We start from the raw sequence: 26,615 nt of genomic DNA, 5'->3' as shown, positions 1-26,615 counted from the left end.
AGCTTCTGATAGACTAATTGACATCATTTGAGTCAATTGGAGGTGTACCTGTGGATGTATTTCAAGGCCTACCTTCAAACTCAGTGCCTCTTTGCTTGACATCATGGCAAAATCTAAATAAATCAGCAAAGACCTCAGAAAAAATAATTGTAGACCTCCACAAGTCTGGTTCATCCTTGGGAGCAATTTCCAAACGCCTGAAGGTACCACGTTCATCTGTACAAACAATAGTACTCAAGTATAAACATCATGGGACCACGCAGCCATCATACCGCTCAGGAAGGAGATGCGTTCTGTCTCCTAGAGATGAACGTACTTTGGTGCAAAAAGTGCAAATCAATCCCCGAACAACAGCAAAGGACCTTGTGAAGATGCTGGAGGAAACAGGTACTAAGGTATCTATATTCACAGTAAAACAAGTCCTATATCGACAAAACCTGAAAGGCCACTCAGCAAGGAAGAAGCCACTGTGCCTAAACTGCCAATAAAAACCCAGACTACGGTTTGCAGCCGCACAAGGGGACAAAGATCATACTTTTTGGAGAAATGTCCTCTGGTCTGATGAAACAAAAATATAACTGTTTGGCCATAATGACCATCATTATGTTTGGAGGAAAAAGATGGAGGCTTGCAAGCCAAAGAACACCATCCCAACTGTGAAGCACGAGGGTGGCAGCATCATGTTGTGGGGGTGCTTTGCTGCGGGAGGGACTGGTGCACTTCACAAAATAGATGGCATCATGAGGAGGGAAAAGTATGTGGATATATTGAAGCAACATCTCAAGACATCAGTCAGGAAGTTAAAGCTTGGTTGCAAATGGGTCTTCCAAATGGACAATGACCCCAAGCATGCTTCCAAATTTGTGGCTTAAGGACAACAAAGTCAAGGTATTGGCTTGGCCATCACAAAGCCCTGACATCAATCCTTTAGAAAATTTGTGGGCAGATCTGGAAAAGCGTGTGCGAGCAAGGACCCCTACAAACCTGACTCAGTTACACCAGATATGGCAGGTGGAATGGGCCAAAATATACGCAACTTATTGTGGAAAGCTTGTGGAAGGCTACCCGAAACGTTTGACCCAAGTTAAACAATTTAAAGGCAATGCTACCAAATACTAATTGAGTGTATGTAAACTTCTGACCCACTGTGAATGTGAGGAAAGAAAATAAAGCTGAAATAAATCATTCTCTCTACTACTTTTCTGACATTTCACATTCTTAAAATAAAGTGTTGATCCTAACTGACCGAAGACAGGGAATTTGTACTAGGATTAAATGTCAGGAATTGTGAAAAACGGAGGTTAAATGTATTTGGCTAAGGTTTATGTAAACGTCCGACTTCAACTGTACTTACAAAAAGTATTTTAGATTGATAGGCAGTCTGGCGATGTATTTATGTTCCTGATATGTCGATATTTCATTGGAGGCGGGAGTGGAGAACCTACACGCAGCTGTCTGGTGTCAGACTCATTTGACACACTAACAACATGAGCTCAACTGAAGGGTATGCTACAAAGTAGGATCAATGAGTTAGCAAGCTAACTTTTACAAACAACCAGAAACAGTTGATTTCTTGTTTGGTTCATCAAGAAAGCCAAATATATATACAGTGCATTCGGAAAGTATGAGGACCCCTTGACGTTTTCCACATTTTGTTACATTACAGCCTTATTCTAAAAAGGATTTGAAAAAATCCTCATCAATCTACACACATTACCCCATAATGGCAAAGCAAAAGAAAAACTGAAATGTAACATTTACATAAGTTTTCAGAACCTTTACTCAGTATTTTCTTGAAGCACCTTTGGGGGTGATTACAGCCTTTAGTCTTATTGGGTATGACGATACAAGCTTGACACACCTGTATTTGAGGAGTTTCTCCCATTCTTCTCTGCCGGTCCACACAAGCTCTGCCAGGTTGGATGGGGAGCGTCTCTGCACAGCTATTTTCAGGTCTATCCAGAGATGTTCAATTGGGTTCATGTCTGGACTCCGTCTGGGCCTTTCAAGGACATTCAGAGACTTGTCCCGAAGCCACTCCTGCATTGTATTGGTCCTGTGCTTAGAGTCGTTGTCCTGCTTCACAGTAGGGATGGTGCCAGGTTTCCTCCAGACGTGACGCTTGGCAATCAGGCCAAAGAGTTCAATCTTGGTTTCATCAGACTAGAGACTCTTGTTTCTAATTGTCTGAGACTCCTTAGGTGCCTTTTGTCAAACTCCATGCAGGCTGCCATCTAACTTTTATTGAGGAGTGGCTTCCATCTGGTCACTCTAACATAAAGGCCTGATTGGTGGAGTGCTGCAGAGATGGTTGTCCTTCTGGAAGGTTCTCCCATCTCCACAGAGGAACTCTGGAGCTCTGTCAGAGTGACCATCGGGTTCTTGGTCACCTCCTTGACGAAGGCCCTTCTCCCCCGACTGCTCAGTTCTGCCGGGTGGCCAGCTCTAGGAAGAATCTTGGTGGTTCCAAACTTCTTCCATTTAAGAATGATGGAGGCCACTGTGTTCTTGGGGACCTTCAATGCTGCAGACATTTTTTTGGTACCCTTCCCCAGATCTGTGACTCGAACACAATCCTGTCTTGGAGCTCTACGTACACTTTCTTTGACCTCGTGGCTTGGTTTTTGCTCTGTCATGCAATGTCAACTGTGGGAACTTATATATACAGGTGTGTGCCTTTACAAATCATGTCATATCAATTGAAATACCACAGGCAGACTCCAAACAAGTCGTAGAAACTTCTCAAGGATGATCAATGGAAACAAGATATACCTGAGGTCAATTTCCAGTCTGATAGCAAAGGGTCTGAATAATTATGTAAATAGGTTTTGCTTCGTCATTAGGGGGTATTGTGTGTACTGTAGATTGATGAGGAAAAACATTTATTTTGTCCAGTTTAGAATAAGGCTGTAATGTAACAAAATGTGGAAAAGTTCATAAAAAAAAGCTTATATTTTTTTAAATGTTGAAGTTATTTCAGAATATTCTTGCAAATTAGTTGGCTAACTCCTTGATCTTGCTTTGTAGTCTACCGCTCTGCTGGTTTATTCTTGTGAGGTTTTAGTTGCAAGCAAGTTTGTTTTAACACGAAGGTGCAGGCAATCTCCCATGAGCAAAGTTTTAAGAAATAATTTTCTAACGTGTAGGCACGAGTTAAGTTCTGCCCGTAGTTTGCAGTCCACCCGCCAAGTCACAGACCAAAATCAAACACAAAGATCAAAGGAACAAACAGACTAAACAAACAGATTCACGCAGCCCTGCAAACATCTGCCACCTCTTAGCGTGACCTTCCCTTTGACTCAAAGGTCAAAGGCGTCTGACCCCATTACGCAATGCTCTGATCCCTTTGGCTTCTCATCTGAGGTAGCAGAGAATGTGGGAGCTGACAGCTGGATACACAGATGACTAGGAGAGCGTTAACGGCCAATGGTATTTGGCTGTGATACACAACACCCTCACATTTGAATGGCAACGATTCATATATAAAAGCCAGAGGCCATTAAGGTTTGAATGTGATGCTTGGTGTAAATTCCCCAGAGGTAAATATCGAGGAAACAAGTTTGCATATGTTCCTCTGGGCCGTTTAATAAGGGCCAAATACATTTCAAAGCATTAAACATGTATATTGTTTTTACCTTTATTTAACTAGGCAAGTCTGTTATGAACACATTCTTATATTCAATGACAGCCTAGGAACAGTGGGTTAACTGCCTTGTTCAGGGGGAGAACAACAGATTTTTATCTTGTAAGCTCAGGGATTCGATCTTGCAACCTTTCAGTTACTATTCCAACGCTCAAATCATTAGGCTACCCGCCGCCCCGTAATGTAATGTCTGCCTAAAAGAAATATGCGCCAGTTGACTCCACATACTTTTTGCCTCTACAAAGATCCCCAGGCTCAAATCGAAAACTATGGATATATTCATGAGTCAGATTCAGTTGCAAAGCATTTAGTTTGTTGCAAAATGTTTTGCAACAAAAACGTTTACCGTTTACTGCTCAGTGATACGGGAAGGAAGGGGTTGTTACTTCACAAGCAGAGCCTGGGGTGTAGTCGTTTTTCTTTTCGAGTAAATGGTTACCGTTGCAAAACATTTTGCAACAGACAAAACCTTTTGCAACGGAATCCCGACTAATAAATACACCCCAGGCTCTGCTTGTGAAGTAACAACCCCTTCCTGTATCACTGTGTAGTTTGTTTTTCTCCCCCTACTAATCGGCCAGTGATGGGATGCACAGAAGGGGGCTTGGGAATAAACGACCACAACACATTCTTTCCAGAGTCATCAAAAGCCTCTGGGATACTTGCGAACAGGTTGCTAGACAAACAAAAATACTTTCCACTTATTTACCTGTGACTTCATAGGGCAAAATATTTGGCAATCCTGGAAGAACCGCAAGATATTCCGCATGGCTAAAACACTTCCAGTCTGGAAACAGGAAGAAGACCTGGAACGTTACTCAATCTCGGCCATCTTGACGGTCAAACCCTCTCATCCAAGACGCCCGACTAAAAGTTAAGCTAGCAGCTTTTAAAAACTGTTAGGTTTACAAATGATAATTGATCACATTAATAGTTGAACAAAAAACAACCAGCTGGAGACGGATTTAATTCATGCTCCTTTCCACAAGCTCACTTCGGTAAAGGACTTCAAGTCCATTCCTGTGGAGAGTAGCAGCAGTTGAGAGCCATAAAGATGAGGGATGTGATATTCTGTCAGGCTAGACTCATACCTCACTGACAGCAGACATTAAGAGGAAAGGAATTTCAGCCTGGCGTCAAGAGTTAACATATAATGAACAAAAATAGAAACACAACATGTAATGTGTTGGTCCCATATTTTGAAATAAAAAAATCCCAGAAATGTCCCATACACACAAAAAGATAATTTATCTCATTTTGAGGACAAAATTGTTTACACCCCTGTTAGTGAGGAATATCCATCAGAGCTGTTGCCAGAGAATTGAATGTTCATTTCTCTATCATAAGCTGCCTCCAATAATCATTTTTGAGAATTTGGCAGTATGTCCAACTGGCCTTACAACTGCAGACCACGTGTAACCACGCCAGCCCAAGATCTCCACATCCGGCTTCTTCACCTCTGGGATCGTCTAAGACAGCCACCTGGACAGATGATTCAACTGGGGAGAATTTCTGTATGTAATAAAGACCTTTTGTGGGGAAAAACTCCTTCTGATTGGCTGGGCCTGGCTCCCCCAGTGGGTGGGCCTGGTTCACGAGTGGGTGGGCCTCCCAGGCCTCCCATGTGAAATCCATAGATTAGCGCCTAATGAATTTATTTCAATTGACTGGTTTCGTTATATGAACTGTATCTCAGTAAAATCGTTGAAATTGTTGCATGTTACGTTTATAATTTTGTTCAGTTTAACATAAATCTGTGAGACACAAATTAGTATGATATGTTACATTTGGCCTTGTTACATAGGAAAGACGGTAGTGCGTTGCTGCACAGCTATTTTCAGGTTTCTCTAGAGATGTTCGATGGGGTTCATGCCCGGGCTATGGCTAGGCCACTCAAGGACATTCAGAGACTAGTTCCAAAGCCACTCCTGCATTTTCTTGGCTTTGAGCTTAGTCGTTATCCAGTTTGAAGGTGAACCTTCCCCCCAGTCTGAGGTCCTGAGCGCTTTGGAGCATGTTTTCATCAAGGATATCTCTGTATTTACACAGATCATCTTTCCCTCAATCCTGACTAGTCTCCCAGTCCCTGCCACTGAACAACATCTCCACAGCATGATGCTGCCACCACTATGCTTCACCGTAGTGATGGTGCCAGGTTTCTTCCAGATGTGACGCTTGGCATTCAGGCCAAAGAGTTCAATCTTGGTTTCATCAGACTAGATAATCTTGTTTCTCATGGTCTGAGAGTCCTTTAGGTGCCTTTTGGCAAACTCCAAGCGGGCTGTCATGTGCCTTTTACTGAGGAGTGGCATTTGTCTGGTCACTCCACCGTAAAGACCTGATTGGTGGAGTGCTGCAAAGATGGTTGTCCTACTGGAAAGCTCTCCCATCTCCACAGAGGAACTCTGGGGCTCTGTCAGAGAGACCATCCGGGTCTTGGTCACCTCCCTGAACAAGGCCCTTCTCCCCTGATTGCACAGATCTGGGGAAGGGTACCAAAAATTGTCTGCAGGATTGAAGAACTCCAACATCATTCTTAAATTGAAGAAGTTTGGAACCACCAAGACTCTTCCCAGAGCAGAATATACACTGCTCAAACAAATAAAGGGAACACTTAAACAACAAAATGTAACTCCAAGTCAATCACACTTCTGTGAAATCAAACTGTCCACTTAGGAAGCAACACTGATTGACAATAAATGTCACATGCTGTTGTGCAAATGGAATAGACAACAGGTGGAAATTATAGGCAATTAGCAAGACACCCCCAATAAAGGAGTGGTTCTGCAGGTGGTGACCACAGACCACTTCTCACTTCCTATGCTTCCTGGCTGATGTTTTGGTCACGTTTGAATGCTGGCGGTGCTTTCACTCTAGTGGTAGCATGAGACGGAGTCTACAACCCACACAAGTGGCTCAGGTAGTGCAGCTCATCCAGGATGGCACATCAATGCGAACTGTGGCTAGAAGGTTTGCTGTGTCTGTCAGCGTAGTGTCCAGAGCATGGAGGCGCTACCAGGAGACAGGCCAGTACATCAGGAGACGTGAAGGAGGCCGTAGGGGGGGCAACAACCCAGCAGCAGGACTGCTACCTCCGCCTTTGTGCAAGGAGGAGCAGGAGGAGCACTGCCAGAGACCTGCAAAATGACCTCCAGCAGGCCACAAATATGCATGTGTCTGCTCAAACGGTCAGAAAAATACTATGATGGTGGTATGAGGGCCCGACGTCCACGGGTGGGGGTTGTGCTTACAGCCCAACACCATGCAGGGCATTTGGCATTTGCCAGAGAAGACCAAGATTGACAAATTCGCCACTGTGCTCTTCACAGATGAAAGCAGGTTCACACTGAGCACATGTGACAGACGTGACAAAGTCTGGAGACGCCGTGGAGAATGTTCTGTTGCCTATAACATCCTCCAGCATGACAGGTGGGTCAGTCATGGTGTGGGGTGGCGTTTCTTTGGGGGGCCGCACAGCCCTCCATGTGCTCACCAGAGGTAGCCTGACTGCCATTAGGTACCGAGTTGAGATCCTCAGACCCCTTGTGAGACCATATGCTGGTGCGGTTGGCCCTGGGTTCCTCCTAATGCAAGACAATGCTAGACCGCATGTGGCTGAAGTGTGTCAGCAGTTCCTGCAAGAGGAAGGCATTGATGCTATGGACTGGCCCGCCCGTTCCCCTGAATCCAATTGAGCACATCTGGGACATCATCATCATCTCGCTCCATCCACCAACGAGACGTTGCACCACAGACTGTCCAGGAGTTGGCGGATGCTTTAGTCCAGGTCTGGGAGGAGATCCCTCAGGAGACCATCCGCCACCTCATCAGGAGCATGCCCAGGCGTCGTAGGGAGGTCATACAGGCACGTGGAGGCCACACATACTACTGAGCCTAATTTTGACTTGTTTTAAGGACATTACATCAAAGTTGGATCAGCCTGTGGTGTGGTTTTCCACTTTAATTTTGAGTGTGACTCCAAATCCAGACTTCCATGGGTTGATAAATTTGATTTTCATTGATCATTTTTTGTGTGATTTTGTTGTCAGCACTTTCAACTATGTACAGAAAAAAGTATTTAATAAGAATATTTCATTCATTCAGATCTAGGATGTGTTATTTTAGTGTTCTCTTTATTTTTTTAGCAGTGTACTTGGAAGTGGTGGGTGGTGTGCGAGCCTCCTAAGTCGAACCAGCAGGCCGCTCCGAGTGCCTCTTTTCTGCCAGCAATGTTTTAGGCCGGCCTCTGGAATCAGTTCAATTGCCCTGGGGAGAGCGAACAAAGGATCTGCTTTCGGGGAAGTCATATTTCTGGTCGTAATGCTGGTTGTTCTGGTAAGTTACCGTCGCTCTGATATCCAATAGTTCTTCCCTGCTGTATGGAATGACACGAAACATTTCCTGAGCTAATAATGTAAAGAATAATACAAAAATACAAAAATAAAGTACTGCAAAGTTTCCTCAGAGCTAGTCGCGAGGATGATCGATGGAAACAGGATGCACCTGAGCTCTCATAGCAAAGGGTCTGAGTACTTATGTAATTAAGGTATTTCTGTTTTTTTACTTTTTATACATTTGAAGAAATGTATAAAAACTTGTTTGTTTTCGCTTTGTCATTATGAGGTATTGTGTGTAGATTGATGAGGATTTTTTTTTATTTAATCCATTTTAGAATAAGGCTGTCACGTAACAAAATGTAGAAAAAGTCAAGGGTTCTGAATACTTTCCAAACGTATTGTACTCCTGTGTCCGTAAGAATCAGGGCTACCGCTCAATGCAAGTCATTTCGATCTATGGTTTCCACATATCGATTTCTAAGTGAAAGTATCAGAACCACACAGGTCCACAAAACAGGGGACTTTACATATTAAGCCAAACATTAAAGGAGAGAGATTGGTTGTGACTCAAATGTCTAAGCAACTACTTAGCATGTTAGCTAACCCCTTCCCCTTACCTTAACCACTAACCCAAACTCCTAACCCTAACCCTTAACCTCTAACCCCTAGCCTAGCTAACGTTAGCCACAACAATGTGGAGTTCATAACATATTGTACGAATTTGCAATTTTGAACATTTCATACTAAATGGATGATGGACATCCACAATTGAATATATACCATACAAAATGTAACATGTCATACTAAATCGAGGGAGACAGATGTATGTTAACTATGTGACACCTATCCCTGTGTCCAGGTTGGCAAAACACCCAGTGCCATAGAGACCCATTGGCGGTGTGTGTGGGTGGATGTGTGTGTGTATGCGCCTGTATGCATGCATGTACACATGCACATTGTGTATGATGAAGCAGGGAAAAGCTAGCTAGGGGCATATGGATTGCACATTTCCACTTTTACAATATGAAAACAGAATTTCAACGAAAGATGACCATAAATCATCTCCAATGTACGAGAGAGACGTTACACTTATTTTGTTTATTTTTGTTTATTAATTCACTTTACTTATTCAGGGTAGCTCAATTGAGACCAGGGTTTCATACACAAGGGTCCCCTGAGTACAAACATTTTCTAACAAACAGGAAGAAAACATTTACATGACAAATAAAACAACAAGAAGAAAAATAACCACAACACCACAACCTCAACACCACAATTTCAACAAATAAAAATGTATTCAACACCAGAGTCCTAAACTGCCCTAGCGACACAAGTGAATCAAGATGCAAGGAATTTTATAGGTTATTCCAACAATGGGGGGCACTAAAACAAAAGGAGCATTTCCCTAAATTGGTCAGTAGCTCATTCTTTTATACGTTTAGCAACAAAGTTAGGTCGGTTGGAAGTTTGTGTAGTAGGCAATAATGAAGTGATCTATGGGATTTTAACTAGGACCAGCCAACCTTTTGATACAAGATGCAGTATTAAACTGTCACCTGTGATAAAGCGAAGGGAGCTATGGTAGGATACATTCAAAGGTTTAAGAGTAGAGGCTGCTACAATATGGTAAATGGTGTCACCATAGTCTAGAACTGGCAGGAAATTCGACTGGACAATCTGCTTCCTGATATTTAGGGAAAGATCTATTTCAAAAAAATGATCCCACTTTAAATCTTAGCTTTTTAACTAGCTCATCCATATGTTTTTTTTAAACATTAAGTCTTTGTCAATCCAAATGCCCAGATATTTATAGGCCTGAACCCGATCGATGGGAGAAACATCCCATTAATAAATATGCAATGTTTTGTTTTGCAAGAATTAGAGAACGACATATATTTAGTCTTGCCCTCATTAAGTACAGGTTAAAAAACAAACAGGGCTTTCTCTAAGGCAACAAAGTCACATTGCAACTCTAACATAGCCTTTAACAGGCTATTTATTTAAGTAGTAAAGCGAACAGGTTCCAGTATCGACCCCTGCGATTACACCTCTGGTAATATCCAGGAAACTAGACTTGACGCCCATCAGAAATCATTATTTGAGTCTTATCTGACAGATAATTCTCAAACCACAGGCAGGCCTATTTCAGCCAGCCTTTATGGGGTAGTGGGAAACATCTCAGCTCCAGGCAACATCTCAGCTCCTGTTCTGATGTGTATGACTGTATGGAGTCTGTTGGGAGGAACAAAATCCCATTGATATCCAGGGGTACTCTTCTTTCATCCAAATACAGTGCTTTCAGAAAGTATTCACATCCCTTGACTTTTTCCACATTTTGTGTTACAGCCTGAATTTTAAATGGATTAAATTGAGATTTTGTTTCACTGGCCTATACAAAATACCACATTATGTCAAAGTGGAATTATGTTTTAGAAAAAAAATGTATAAATAAAAAAAAAAGTATTCTACCCCTTTTGTTATGGCAAATTTGCTTAACAAGTCACATAATACATAGCATGGACTCTGTGTACAATAATAGTGTTTAACCTCTCTAGGGGGTGTGGGACGCTATCGTCCCACCTGGCCAACATCCAGTGAAATTGCAGAGCACCAAATTCAAAAACAGAAATACTCATAATAAAAATTCATAAAACAAGTGTTATACATCGGCTTAAATATGAACTTCTTATTAATCCAACCACGGTGTCAGATTTCAAAAAGCATACCATGCGATTATCTGAGGACAGCGCCCAGCTCACAAAACATTACAAGAGAGTGACCAGCCAAGTAGACTAGTCACAAAAGTCAAAAATAGCAATAATATTAATCACTTTCCTTTGATGATCTTTGTATGGTTGTACTCACAAGACCCCCAGTTACACAATAAATGTCTGTTTTGTTCAATAAAGTCCCTCTTTATATCCAAAAACCACCTTTGTTGGTGCAAGGACAGACTTTTTTTGGTGCAGTCTGGACCGGCCTTGATTTCAACATCTATGTTTGGTTCAGATTTGGTCCTGTCCTGCCTTGTTTTGCCGCAAACATAGATGTCTATGATAGGTTCAGATTTGGTCCGGTCCTGACCAAATCTGAACCAAGCATAGACGTCTATGTTTCACAAGTTTGAACAGCACAGTACAGTAATGTGGAGGACAGCAGAGTACGGGACATTAAAATAAAGAAAAGTAAAGTATAGTTTACTTTAATGTAGTCTACTCTAATGAATTAAACTGTAATGTACTGAATGAAACTATTGTACTCTACTGTACTTTTCTCTTCTGAATTCAACTTTACTGTATTGTACCGTACTACACTGTACTCAACTGTACTATACTGAATAACACTCTGTCCTGTATCATCAGGAAAACACTATTTTCACCTTTCATTCAGAACCTAAAATGAACTTAACTTTAACGCCTGGAAAATACATCTTGTAGACATCCTTCCAACTTAACTTTGCTTGCTGGGAAGAGAAATAACGTTGTCGAAAGCCTTTCTGAAATGCTTTCTGACCATGTCCAAATCTTTGGGTGAGATGAAATCAACATTGTCTTTTCATTTTACAGTGATTGGAAGTGGGGAGGTAGTGAGTGGGGAGGAAGTGATAGTGATTGTGATTTAGAGTGGAAATGTGAGCGAGAGAAAATAGAAAGACTGTGTCTTACCACTTCCGTCCTCCTGCCTCATGCTGCTGCACTGTGTACCCAAACTGGGCCTCTTTGGAGCCTTCAATGATCTTGTACTTCTTTGTGTCAAAATTGAAGCAGTGCCGAAGGCCTAGAAACACACACAAAACATTGTATAAGCATTTAAAAGATTAAGTACACTGAATGAATGTGATTCCATCACTATTGCGTTGCATCTCACACTCGACGGGCTTACCAATCACTTGCACAGTGAGAGGAGCAAACTTACCAGTAACACGTTACAATAAGATGCTCCTATCAATATGTAACTACCCAGTAATAACTGTAGTAATAATAGCAGTTACATAGATGTCACTAAGTAATTACATGGTAATAAGGTTGTGTAGCTCTCAAGTATTACACATTTGGAACACGAAATGTGCAATTGCACATTCACTTGCTGAAGGTTAGTCCACACGTGTAACTACTGATGTTATGAAACATTTTCTTGTTCCACTATGTAACTAATGTTGTGTAATTACACGCTTGATATCAAAAAGAAGTAACAAAGACAGATGGAAACAAATTTGTGCTGATTTGGTACTCAAGCGTCAATTGGTTTCATCTTGACTTGATGGGTAATGACCCATCCCCCAACACTGTCAACCAAGAGTCAGAATTAAACCAATTCACCTTGGTGGTGTGCAGACTAGTTTTATATTATTCTTAATGATTTCGCACAAACCAGAAAAAAATGCCATAATATCTCTGTGAAACTATATATTCACAGTATTATGAATGAATTGTGGTTTATTTGGTAGCATTTCGCAGTGTGACTGATTTTACTAATTGTATTAGTACTGTACAAAGTTCGAGGTGCGTTATTTAATAGATTACCCCGCTCCCCCTACCTCAGGTTTCCAGTGGGGAGACCTGAGGTCAGCCTACCCTTCTCCCCTCCCCATCTTGTATTTCTGAATAGGAGACCTTCCCAGGCAGTAAGTAGCCTGCCTAGCTTACAAACTAGAATCAGGGTGCCAACTCCGACATAGTTAATTTACCCACAGTCCCACACGGTGACATGATATCACTGACGTGACGTGCAAATGAGCAATAGAAAACTGATTGCGGAATTGTCACCATTCCAAATGTTTTGGTGCGTCGCCCCCTTGCCCATATCGCCTATACTTAAATTTGCCACTGACTCCAACCAAAATCCGACCTTGTTACACATAACTACAAGGTGCCACTACTATTGAATCCACATAATAATACCAGGATTGATAGATAGGCTAGGACCTTATTTTCATTTAGTTTATTTCTATATTATGACCTGGCTCAAAAGCTAGGGAGTTTTTAAAAAATGTTTACCTTTATGTAGCTAGGCAAGTCAGTTAAGTACAAATTCTTATTTTCAATGACAGCCTAGGAACAGTGGGCGTTCAGGGGGAGAACGACAGATTTCTACCTTGTCAGCTTGGGGATTCAATCTTGCAACCTTTCGGTTACTAGTCCAACACTCTAACCACCAGGCTACTTGCCAGATATACTTACATAGGATATACTTGTAATTATCATGTACCTACCCAGTAGTAGGAAACTTAATGTAAAGTGAAACCCAGTTGGGGATAACAACCAGGTGAAGATGAGGTATAACCAATTTAGTTACATTGTGCTTACAATGTAGCAAATCTTTGACAACCAACTTAGTTGTAATTACAATGTTGGTACAAAATATATACATATATTTGCAATGTACTTGCCCAGGAGAAGCAACTTAATGTTAAGTGAAGTGACTTGGTAGTGCCAATGGAACAACCTTTGCAGACAATAGCATAACCAGGAGAAATAAGGAGACAAGAGAAAATCCTTCAGTTTGACTTTTCTTTAATGGATTTGACAAAGATTCATATTCAAACTAGGGCTGTCAAACGATTAAAACAATTAATAGAGTTAATGGCTTTAGTTAATCACGATTTAAGAATTTGTTCAAATTTGGCCCTAGATTTAAAAAAAAAATCTCTTTTAAAAAGCAGTGTACTGAGTTATTTGTAATATTATGTTTTGATTGTCAGGGGGAAAAAACACACAATAATTTGCATCGGAATGTTTTTTAATGGCATTTTCACCATAAACAACACAAACGTCGCTAACATACAGCTATTATGTTCTTGAAGTTGAACACGCTCGTGCATAAACACACACACATACACAAGTACTGTTGAATCTTCAGGCATTCTAAATGAGTGTTCTCCCAATTTATGATTGGGAAACAAATAAGTGGCTCTATGGATACAAAGTGCTTTATACTTGTCCAACCATGTTCTGAATTCCACAGAAGACAATAACAACAGGTCAGCCAGGTCTGAGTTTATGTCAAATATAATATCGCTGTTAGATCTTGCCTCGGCTACTTATCCATGTACTTCAACATAAACTTGTCACAAGCTGCTACTACTACAATTGGGATCATTTGCTTAAATCTTTTGACCCGAGAAGTACAACAAAAACAGTAGCTGGCTAAAATGCAATGATTTTAATCATGTTCATGTTCTGATTAAAATCGTTGTGGGAAGTTAGCCACGGTATTGTAAACATTCTTCTGGTTAGCTAGCTAACGTTAGCATAACTAGCTACTTCTGTACAAATGATGTTTTTGGAGTTTTTGGAGTCAACGGTTTAAGACAATGCGGCACTGTTTGAAAATAAACAAATTTGTGCAGAGCCGTAGGAAAACGTGAACTCTTTCAAAGCAGCTGCACTGAATGGGTTTACCAGACATATTCATAAGTTAATGTCATAGAAAAACTGTTCAATGTTTAAAAAAGCAGGCCTCTGTTATTGGAAAAGTTGACATAGTACCTCACCCAATTTCAGCCCGTTTGCCTTTGTTTTGTCTCGTGAAGTCAGTCACAGTGGTCTACTAGCTACAGTGTACAGACCCTCATCAACCACGCCTTTCAACAACTATGTTTGGTTGCACCAGCACATTTTTGCTTGATTCTGCACTTGGCTTCTTCCTTCGCTCATCCTCCTCTCCTGCCTACCTGGTTGTTTGCCTCACAAGAGAGCGAACACCAATTTGAATGGAAACAAGGTATGTGTCAGTAAAAGCAATTTAATAAAAGCAGTTTAGTCGTCCTCTAAAACTAGGTAGATTAATACATGCGGTAAAGAGATCAATGGAACACCGACTGTGGGGGATAGATGAAGGATGCTGGATCAAATTTTATTTCTTACATGCTCCGAATACAACAGATCTTACAGTGAAATGCTTACTTTACAAGCCCTTAACCAACAATGCAGTTAAGAAAATACCAACAAGAAAAATAACAAAAAAGTAAGAGAGAAGAAAAACAAATAATTAAAGAGCAGCAGTAAATAACAATAGCGGGGCTACATCCCGGGGTACCAGTTCAGAGTCAATGTGTCAATGTGCGGGGGCATCGGTGTCGAAGATATTATGTACATGCAGGGGGTTATTAAAGTGATGAGAGTAGAAGCCTCTTGGACCTATATTTGGCGCTCTGGTACCACTTGCTGTGCGGTAGTAGAGAGAACAGTCTATGACTAAGGTGGCTGGAGACTTTGACCATTTTTAGGGCCTTCCTCTGACACCTCCTGGTATAGATGTCTTGGATGGCAGGAAGCGTGGCCCCAGTGATGTACTATGCCGTACGCACTACCCTCTGAGGTATCGGAGCAGTTGCCATACCTGGCAGTGATGCAACCCGTCAGGATGCTCTCGATGGTGCAGCTGTAAAACCTTTTGAGGATCTCAGGATCCATGCCAAATCTTTTCAGTCTTCTGAGGGGGAATAGGTTTTGTCGTGCCCTCTTCACGACTGTCTTGGTGACCCGTCGATGAAAATGGGGTTGTGCTCAGTCCTCCTTTTCCTGTAATCCACAATCATCTCCTTTGTTTTGATCACGTTGAGGGAGAGGTTGTTATCCTTGCACCACCCGGTCAGGCCTCTGACCTCCTCCCTATAGGCTATCTCATCTTTGTCGGTGATTAGGCCTACCACTGTTTTGTCATCAGCAAACGTAATGATGGTGTTGGAGTCGTGCAGTCATGAGTGAACAGGGAGTACAAGAGGAAGAGAAGAGAAGAGTCCCCCTTCTGATGACCAGGTGGTGAATCGCATCTCTGCATGTCTGGCAGACATATCAGTGTGGATGACGGATCACCACCTCAAGCTGAACTTCGGCAAGACGGAGCTGCTCTTCCTCCCGGGGAAGGACTGCCCGTTCCATGATCTCGCCATCACGGTTGACAACTCCATTGTGTCCTCCTCCCAGAGCGCTAAGAACCTTGGCGTGATCCTGGACAACACCCTGTCGTTCTCAACTAACATCAAGGCTGTGGCCCGTTCCTGTAGGTTCATGCTCTACAACATCCGCAGAGTACGACCCTGCCTCACACAGGAAGTGGCGCAGGTCCTAATCCAGGCACTTGTCATCTCCCGTCTGGATTACTGCAACTCGCTGTTGGCTGGGCTCCCTGCCTGTGCCATTAAACCCCTACAACTCATCCAGAACGCCACAGCCCGTCTGGTGTTCAACCTTCCCAAGTTCTCTCACGTCACCCCGCTCCTCCGCTCTCTCCACTGGCTTCCAGTTGAAGCTCGCATCCGCTACAAGACCATGGTGCTTGCCTATGGAGCTGTGAGGGGAACGGCACCTCAGTACCTCCAGGCTCTGATCAGGCCCTACACCCAAACAAGGGCACTGCGTTCATCTACCTCTGGCCTGCTCGCCTCCCTACCACTGAGGAAGTACAGTTCCCGCTCAGCCCAGTCAAAACTGTTCGCTGCTCTGGCCCCCAATGGTGGAACAAACTCCCTCACGACGCCAGGACAGCGGAGTCAATCACCACCTTCCGGAGACACCTGAAACCCCACCTCTTTAAGGAATACCTAGGATAGGATAAAGTAATCCTTCTCACCCCCCTTAAAAGATTTAGATGCACTATTGTAAAGTGGCTGTTCCACTGGATGTCATAGGGTGAATGCACCAATTTGTAAGTCGCTCTGGATAAGAGCGTCTGCTAAATGACTTAAATGTAAATGTAAATGTAATGGGACGAGCACGCATCCCCTGTGTTGAGGATCAGCGTGGAGGATGTATTGTTACCCACCCTTACCACCTGGATGTGGCCCGTCAGTAAGTCTAGGATCCAGTTGCAGAGGGAGGTGTTTAGTCCCAGGGTCCTTAGCTTAGTGAAGAGCTTTGAGGGCACTGTGGTGTTGAACGCTGAACTGTAGTCAATTAATTGCATTCTCACATAGGTGTTCCTTTGTCCAGGTGGGAAAGGGCAGTGTGGAGTGCAATAGAGATTGCATCATCTGTGGATCTGTTGGTGCAGTATGCAAATTGGAGTGGGTCTAGGGTTTCTGGGATAATGGTGTTGATGAAAGCCATGACCAGCCTTTCACTCACAGACGTGAGTGCTACGGGTCGGTAGTCATTTACCTTAGTGTTCTTGGGCAAAGGGACTATGATGATCTTCTTGAAACATGTTGGTATTCCAGACAGGGAGAGGTTGAAAATGTCAGTGAAGAAACTTGCCAGTTGGTCAGCGCATGATCGGAGTGCACGTCCTGATAATCTGTCTGGCCGAGTGGCCTTGTGAATGTTGACCTGTTTAAAGGTCTTACTCATATAGGCTGCTGAGAGCGTGATCACACAGTCATCCGGAACAGCTGATGCTCTCATGTATGTTTCAGTGTTACTTGCCTCGAATGCAGCACAGAAGTTATTTAGTTAGTCTGGTAGGCTCATGTCACTGGGCAGCTCTCGGCTGTGCTTCCTTTTGTAGTCTGTAATAGTTTGCAAGCCCTGCCACATCCGACGAGCGTCGGAGCCGGTGTAGTAGGATTTGACGTGTATTGGAGCTTTGCCTGTTTGATGGTTCGTTGGAGGGCATAGCGGGATTTATTTCCCGCTCATTGAAAGCGGCAGCTCTACCCTTTAGCTCAGTGCAAATGTTGCCTGTAATCCATGGCTTCTGGTTGGGGTATGTATATACAGTTAATTATTGATAAAGCCAGTGACTGATGTGGTGTACTCCTCAATGGCATTGGAAGAATCCCGGAACATATTCCATTCTGTGCCAGTAAAACAGTCCTGTAGTTTAGCGTCTGCTTCATCTGACCACTTTTTTTATAGACCGAGTTACTGGTGCTTCCTGCTTTAATTGTTGCAGGAATCAGGAGGATAGAGTTATGGTCCGATATGCCAAATGGAGAGCTGTGTATGCAATCTGTGTGTGGAGTAAAGGAGTTTTTTCCCCTCTGGTTGCACATTTAACATGCTGATATAAATTTGGTAAAACTGATTTAAACTTGCCTCCTTTAAAGTCTCCGGCCACTTGGAGTTCCGTTTCTGGAAGAGCGTTTTCCTGTTTGCTTATGGCGGAATACAGCTCATTGAGTGCGGTTTTAGTTCCAACCTCGCTCTGTGGTGGTTTGTAGAGAGCTATGAAAAATACAGATTAAAACTCTCTAGGTAGATAGTGTGGTCTACAGTTTATCATGAGATACTCCACCTCAGGCGAGCAAAACTTGGAGTCTTCCTTAGATATCGTGCACCAGTTGTTGTTTACATAAATGCATAGGCCCCCACCCGTGTCTTACCAGAGGCTGCTGTTCTGTCTCGCCAATAGAGTGTATAACCTGCTAGCTGTATGTTAATGTCGTCGTTCAGCCACGACTCAGTGAAACACAAGATATTACAGTTTTTAATGTCCCGTTGGTAGGATATACGTGCTTTCAGTTCGTCCCATTTATTTTCCAGCGATTGAACGTTAGCTAGCAGAACGGAAGGCAAAGATTAGCCACTCGTCGCCTGATCCTCGCAAGCCACCCTGATCTTTTGCCTCAAATCTCAGTTTCCTTCTCCAGCGAATCACGGGGATCAGGGCCTTTCCATTGTTTTTGACTAGTTCCATTGACCTCTTTATGGCATCTATGATCCAATCTTAGCTAGCTAACGAAACTGCTAACATTAGTTTTCTAGCTAGGCTACTAAAGCTATCTAATTAACCTTAGCTAGCTAGGTTGATGTAATCATGCAGCCAGCAGCTAACATTAATAATTTAGACTCATTAAATAAACAATCTGCTGCTACCCAAGGCCAAGGGATACTGAAGGTCCTGAAAAGGTTAGTCACCCAGTTTGTTAGTACAGTAATGTTGGCATATTACTTTATTTCCACTGCTGTTGATTATTCACAAATGTTTGTGTCACAAACTTCTGTCGTTAAAGTAAAAATAATTTTAAAAATACCACAGAGCAGTCTACACAGACAATATTAACACATTTGTCCAACCATAACAGATGGATGGCTAACGCATAAAGAAAGAATTGATGGATTCTAGCACCACCTTCATTTTCACAAACACTCAGACAGGCAGTTATCATGGCATCAGTCTTTTTCGACTAGCTAGTGCATAGTGACACCTACTGATATGAACTGGTAATGCAGATTTGTTAGAATAGAGCAGGGTTCCCCAACTGGCCCGCAGGCCAGCAATTTCATTTGGCCCCTCAAGTTTTCTGAGCAAACATTTTTGGACATAAAAGACTAAAAACAACAGCCAATCAGCTCCATGTTATTTTAACTTTGGAAATCTATTCCAAAGTATTCCCACACATAATAGGGATATATGTGATCGTATACAAAATGTAAGAAAGGTTTGACATTATTATGTTTTAGTCAAATGTTATATCTGTTCTGGCTTCTTGTTGTCAGTTTTAAGTCTAGCAGGTAGCCTAGCGGTTAAGAGCGTTGCGCCAGTAACTGAAAAGTTGCTGATTTGAATCCCTGAGTCAACTAGGTGAAAATTCTGTCTAGGCACTTAATCCTAATTGCTCTGGATAAGAGCATTTTCAATACAAATGTTGAAAGTAGTTGTTCTAATGATTGAATAAATGGATTTTACATGCAAAGTTCCTCTGCTCGGACATTGTTAATGCCTGCCAGATCTTACAACCACTGGATAGGTTTTTTATGTATCAGCTGACCACATCATATGTTATAGCAATCTGTCATTTGATGACACAGTCGATGATGTGGCATGCAACCATTGGCTGATGCATGCAACATCTGAGCAGGGGAACACAACTTAAGACAACAGGATTTTAATATCCCATAACTCTTTGCAAGCCTCCCATGAGGTGGCACCACAGGTTCAGAAGTGGTGTGGCAAATTTCATGTGTCTTTTCTGGGGCCTGGAGTTTTTCCTGATCTCATGACCTGGTCAGGTAAAACTCTGGGCCCTATTCATAGGCTATGATAAAATATTATTATTATAGATAGCGTCCCTTTTCATCTTTGCTATAACTATATGGCAGAGGTTTTTCTTGTCGGGTCATATGGATTGGAAACACTCCTGGCCTAAGGTGGATCCAACCCTTCAAACTACCACAAACCTTTATTATTAATTCTGAATCTGATTTCAAAAGAGCCAGAGACATCAACTTCAATGGACAACATACCCTGTAGTTTAATGAATTACTATAGCAGGGCTGAGTGTTACGCAAAGAATGGTTAAATGTCTTTAAATATTAATTTCACTCTATACACACACACAAAGTTAAGCAGTGGAATTTGAAAAATAAAAAAGACACGTTTCAATGTAGAAAATTGTTTTAATTTTGTCATAAAACCTATTATTTGTTCATCGGATTACAGTGATCTGCAATTATTTGTTCTGTAACCTTTATGTAATGCAGGGTTACATTTAACACTATACACATCAGAATTTGTAACAAGGCAGGATTACATTTAACACTAAAGTATACACAGTAGACTTTGTAACAAAGTTGTTTTTATGTGTAATTCATAAAACCACTAACCTTGTGTTGTCGTCCTGGTCTCCATCTGGCTCATCAGAGGTTGGTTCCCTGGTGCTCACTGTAGGAACTGATTGCCATATATATTCAATAATTAAAACAACTACTTTCAAGATTTTCATTAATAACAATATCCCTCTTTTCATGAAGTAGATTTGATTGAGTGTCACTCGTTCTATTCCACTCTATTCTAACCAAATCTACATTACCAGTTCATATCAGTAGGTGTCACTATACACTAGCTAGTCCAAAAATACTGATGCCATGATGACTGCCTGTCTCTGTATTTGTGAAAGTTATGGTGATGCTAGAATCCATCATTCCGCTTTTTATGCATTAGCCATTCATTTGTTATGGTTGGACAAACGTGTTCATATTGTCTGTGTAAACTGCTCTGTGGTGGAATCTGTAGGTTTTTTACTTTAAAGACTGAAATTTGTGCCACAAACACTTGTGAATAATCAACAACAGTGGAAATGAAGTAATATGCCAACATTACTGGACTAACTGGCTGACTAACCTTTTCAGGAACTTTAGTATCCCTTGGCCTTGGGTAGCAGAAGCAGATCGTTTCATCTTCTTTATCCTGTGCCAAACACATTTATTCGGTGAGTCTAAATTATTAACATTATTTGTTGGCTGCATGACCGCATAAACCTAGCTAGCTAATGTTAGATAGCAAAAAAAAAAAAAGCTGTCCAGGACTTCCCAAACTCGGTCCTGGGTCCTGGCGGCGCCACACCAGATTGAAAAGTACTAGGGCAAATGCTGTCTCACCACCTTTTTTCCCAGCGGCTCTGCAACCACCGACTGCGTCCTCATTACTGTTTGTCTACGATGCAACCTAAAGGGTTAAACCTAAAGGTCTCCTGTCTTTTCATTTCTCCCGGTTAGCCTATTGCCTGCAACGGTTGCCACATTACAAGGTTACGCCCAACTAGATTTCACTTTACCTTAAGTTGCTTGCTCCTGGGTAGTTACATGATTATTACGAGTATATCCTATGTAACAATATTGTTCTTACATTACACTTGATTCGGTATAGCCTTTGAGCCAGGTCATAACATAGAAATAAACAAATTGAAAATGACCGGTAGTTAATGACAAGGGTGTGCCTTGTCACAATTGTTGTTACAAGGTCTCAGCCTGTTTATCATCCCTGGTGTTACATGTGGATCCGATGGTAGTGGCATCTTGTAGTAGCTGTAACATCCTGTATGTGATACTTTAGATTTGTGTATTTGTGACAGGATTAAACCTGACCTCTGGTAATCAGTGGACTCCCGATTAACATGTGGTAATGATCAGCCAAGAGGCACGCATACCCATAGTCATTAAAGAGAGTGGGAGAGAATACACTGGAGGACAAAAACCCCTATGAAAGTTGATCAAAGAACAGACCTTTCAGTGGAGAGATTGCTTCTCCTCCTCTCCTCTCCTCCCTCCTTTCCTCTCCTCTCTTTACTATGTTCTCTCAGCTCTTGACAAGCACACGCCACACATTGGGACAGGAGCAGCTCCCTCTGGTTTCAATTTAAATGTTTATCAGGAAAGGTTACTTGAAAGACAGAAATGGGAGGGAAACTCTTTTTCTTGATGTAGCAAAAACACTCCTAAAAAGGAGTATTAAAATGATGTCACATGGTCTTTTAAGTTTATTTTCTTCTGCAGGAAATGGTGAACAGTAGAAATAGATGTAGCAGATGAGAAGAACGTCCTCTTGGATAAAACAGAAAGGGGGTGAAGTTGATCTGACTTCCTTTAAATCCCCCTCTCCCTCTTCACTCCTTACGTGGATCTCCTTATTGCACTTGACTTTTCAAGTCCTCTAACATTCTCGAACGAGAATACGATGTTGACTGGTCCAGTGAGACTATATGGACCAGAGTAATTGAGTGTTGTCCTGGCGATACTTGGAAATGTATATAAAACAGAGTAGGTTCTTAACGAGAGCACAAAATAGAATCTACAAACAAAAGTAATTGCAGAAAAGGCACGTGGCACTGAGTTGGGCAATGTTGTCAGCTTGCTGTCTGAATTTATAGAAGGAAAAAAACGATCACTCAGGGGAGTGACAGATATTGAGGCTGTTGGGAACTCTTAAAGGAGGGAGAGAAAGGGAGGGAGGGAGGGAGAGAAATAGCTTTAAATGTCATCATACTTAAATCAGATGCAGAGCTCCTTCTCCTCCTCTGTCAGGAACAACACAATAATATTAGTCTGTTACTCAAGAAAAGTATATTTGACACATTCAGAACTCTGGGAGTTGTCCTGAATTCATCAAGCTTAGAGGAACATATCGCATCATGATAACTGGCCCACCTTTTGGGCCTCTTTGCTTCACAGTGTGACAAGCTGAGTATTTCAACAACTAAAATGGGAATGCAAAGATTTCTCAGAAGTGAGACTTTAGCACAGAAATCAAATCAAAGTTTATTAGTTGCGTACACCAGTTACAACAGGTGTAAACGATGCAATGAAACACTTACTTAAACTAAAGCTCCCTTAATAATGCAGTCCAAATATCAAGATCAATAATAATCAAAAGTCAATAACAAGTCATTTAAATAAAGTAGTATGCAATAACAAGCAGAATAAATATGTATGCAGAAGGACAGATCGGAAGTTTTCCTGCCCCTGGTAAGAATGGCTGGCAGCAGAGCTGTTGTAGCCGAGTCTAGTTAGGAACTATGTGAGCTATGAGTCCCTTAAAAGGAGAAGAGATACAGACATCTGCCCCCGATATACTATAGAGTGAGATTCCTTACTCTACCCACCCAGATGTACAAATGACCAGTGTGTTTAAAAACACAGTGAGCTGTGAGACTGTCTTGCACGGGTGCCAACAAAGCCAGTTCTGATCAGTTTGGCAACCTGGGAAAATAAACATTGGGGAAAAGAAGATGATTTGTAGTTTGTCTGTGCCCTGAGGTTGCATTACTTTGTTAATGGCTGAATGGAATTTGCTTCTGTTTGTGGAGGAACTGCATTTATCTGAGCTGTCTCGGGGACTTGGCACAGTGGGGAAACCTCAGTAAGATCCAGACAGGACCAGACATTAGACCTGAGAAAGTCTCAAAAGTCATGGCTCAACTCCCACATAGCAAACGTTTCAATACAAGGCTGTTTTTCTACTTAACAGTCAGACACTTGGATGATCCTCTCTGGCTCCTAGAAGTGTTTATACTTTATAAAGAATTTTTCAGAGGCCATCTGAGATTGTCTGTCATTTTTCATTCTTATAATTCCATACTTCCAATGTGATGCAATGATTTGAAGACATTTGAATGGTAGCTTTGCTTTGTAATATTACTTTTGTAATATAGAATATTATACAGCCCCAGGTGGAAGTAAATAATTGTCTTTCAGTAGTATTTTCACAAGATACTTCCCACTGGGCAAAAACTGGTTGAATTAAAGTTGTTTCTACGTCAATCTGATTGGATTTGCACCAAGTCATCAATTTAATTATCCAAATCCAATGACAAGGTGATATTTTTGGTGGATTACCTGTTGAATTCCCGTTCGTTGACAGCTCAACCAAATGTGAATTAAAACTAGATGTTGAACTGACAGTGTAGCCAAGTGGTTAGAACGTTGGAATAGTAACCGAAAGGTAGTAAGATCAATTCCCCGAGCTGACAAGGTACAAATCTGTCCGTTCTGCCCCTGAACAAGGCAGTTAACCCACTGTTCCTAGGCTGTCATTGAAAATAAGAATTAGTTCTTAACTGACTTGCCTTGTAAAATAAATAAATCTGTGCCTAGTGGGTTGGTTTAATGTCAAATAGTATATAAATGGTTGAGAGAGAAAGAAAAAATGATGAGGCAAATTCTTAATATTCCTCTCGGTAATATTAGAAGACAGAGAGTCTGCCCACTATAATAAAGCCAGTCTCAATCACACCCTGGCACACAGTGGAGCTTGGACACAGACTGACAACTACTGGCACAGCATCACTCACTGCAGCTTAACATTGACAACACAGACGTATGATAACCTCACCCCTTCCCACGTGTAATGGATGTGGTTCAGTGAACCACACTTGCGTGATGAGTAACCTTGCCTGACACCGGAAGAATTGTGTTGGTTCCCTGGGTTATAATGCCTAGGCTTTAGCTCAGCGGCCTAACACAGTCTTGCTTAAACCCAGGGTTTGAATCCAGCTAGTCACAAGCAGGAGGAAAAGATAAGCACACACTAACTAATATGACCATACACTCATGTACCTCTCTAACCTGTCCTGCCACTCCCTGATCAGTAGATCATGGACGGGTTATTATCACCTACCAAGAGCATACAGAGGACAGTAAGATATGGGCTGCCAATAAGTGTTGTCTGATCCATTTAGAAAGGCTGATCAATCCCCCTCTGAACTCACTCCTGCTAGAAGGGAATGCACCTACAGGACTGAAGAACACACCTGTTTTAGAAACCGTTTCGAAAAGTTCAGTAATAAGCTATACGCAGCTATGTATAATATATATGCAACTGAAGTGTAAGCCCAGCTACTGTACTCCCTCTTCTGGTAGGAATTTGATTTTCCTTGGTCTTTATCACAACAGTGCCCATGATTCCAAACCCTGCTTTTACTGTGCTAAGGACGCCAGATATGGGTTGTCTGTCTCAAACAAATATGAAGAATAAGTAACTTCACAGAAGGGGCATAGCATAGAGTCTCTGCGAATAGAACTCTGAAACCCTTGTGCATTCTCAGGGTCAGTGACCACCAGCCTCCTTCTCCCCCAGTAGTGAACCCCACTCAGGAGACCAGGGCCCAGATTGTCAAAACTTTTCATCTGCATCAGAATGATCTGAATTCTGTAATCCTCTTTTTTTACGATCCAGGATCAGTCGATATTTTATTTTGAGCTGTTTCAGAAAATGATCCGATAGGATCATTGTGATCCAGATACCACAATATCAAGATCGCAGGGCTTTAAAACAGGTCTACACCTTGCCATCTACTGAACATGTTGTGGTACTACTTCTACACTGCCATAAGGAAACAGAGATGAGTAAACTGCATGAATAAATGTACCTTGATTAAAAATAACTAAGCCTGCATAAGTAGATGCGTTTTATTTGACATTTCTCAATATAACAATTTACCACATACCTACAGAGGCTTGCGAAAGTATTCACCCCCCTTGGCATTTTTCCTATTTTGTTGCCTAACAAACTGGAATTAAAATGTATTTTGGGGGATTGTATCATTAAATTTACATGACACGCCTACCACTTTGAAGATGCTAAATATTTTTTACTGTGAAACAAACAAGAAATAAGACACAAAAAAGAGAGAACTTGAGAACGTCAATAACTATTCAGCCCCCCTCTCTCTTGGGATATGTCTCTATAAGCTTGGCACATCTAGCCACTGGGATTTTTGCCCATTCTTCAAGGCAAAGCTGCTCCAGCTCCTTCAAGTTCTTTAAGTCCAAGATGTTCCATAATGTTCCAAGATGGCGTAGCAGTCGGTCGTCTGTTTTTGTCTTGTCCCTTTATATATATATTTTTTTCTTCGTATGTATTTCGTATATATTTTTTAGATTTTTAAATCTCAATTTCCATCTACGGACTGAACATACTCTCCTGCATCCCGCCTCACCCAATGTGGTATGGATCTACTGTTTTTTATACTTTAGAACCAGAACCCCCATCAGTAGCTAGCCAGCTAACTAGCCGCTAGGTAGTAGTCAGTTAGCCACTGCTAGGGGTCATCACAGTTAACTCAAACATCAGCCAGCCTCAGCCCGGTCAATTCCTACCACTCTGCACAGCGTGATATCAACCCAGAGCATATCGGACTGCTTTTTTACTACCACATCTTCCCGGGTTCCTACCGCAAGCTATGAACCTTTACACTGGATCATCACAGCTAGCTAGCTGCGATCCGAGTGGCTACTCCTGGCTAACATCTCTGTCCCGAAGAAAGCACCAGTTAGCCTGGAGCTAGCCTCGAGCTAGGCCCATCTCCCGGATAGCCGAAGAGATACATCAGCTAGAGTTGCAATCTACTGCAGAGAGAGCCTGCAGAGTCCTGTCATACTATCCAGGTCTGTGCAAAAGCAATTTGAGCTTCTACATTTAAAAATCCACCCTTCCAGAAACAAGTCTCTCACCGTTGTAATAGACCCCCTTCAGCC

General features: G+C 42.0%; 1 protein-coding gene across 2 annotated transcripts in view; it reads right to left on the bottom strand.

Annotated features, from left to right (window-relative positions):
• The window catches only part of itga11b (integrin, alpha 11b), a 91,807-nt gene that overhangs the window by 48,517 nt on the left and 16,675 nt on the right, over window positions 1-26,615 (bottom strand). The window contains exons 2-4 of one of the 2 annotated variants that reach the window (XM_052465395.1): window positions 20,986-21,051; window positions 20,469-20,535; window positions 11,646-11,757 (exon numbers count right to left, since the gene is read on the bottom strand). In XM_052465395.1, the coding sequence (XP_052321355.1) occupies window positions 11,646-11,757; window positions 20,469-20,502 (146 nt within the window). In that variant the 5' untranslated portion in view covers window positions 20,503-20,535; window positions 20,986-21,051. The remainder of the gene's footprint in view (window positions 1-11,645; window positions 11,758-20,468; window positions 20,536-20,985; window positions 21,052-26,615) is intronic. The other variant, XM_052465394.1, reaches the window with a different exon arrangement.

The sequence above is a fragment of the Oncorhynchus keta genome, chromosome 17 (assembly GCF_023373465.1).
Source record: "Oncorhynchus keta strain PuntledgeMale-10-30-2019 chromosome 17, Oket_V2, whole genome shotgun sequence".
In the NCBI taxonomy this organism is placed as follows: domain Eukaryota; kingdom Metazoa; phylum Chordata; class Actinopteri; order Salmoniformes; family Salmonidae; genus Oncorhynchus; species Oncorhynchus keta.
Note: the sequence above shows the minus strand (reverse complement) of the source record. Positions and strands in the feature narration are given on the sequence as shown.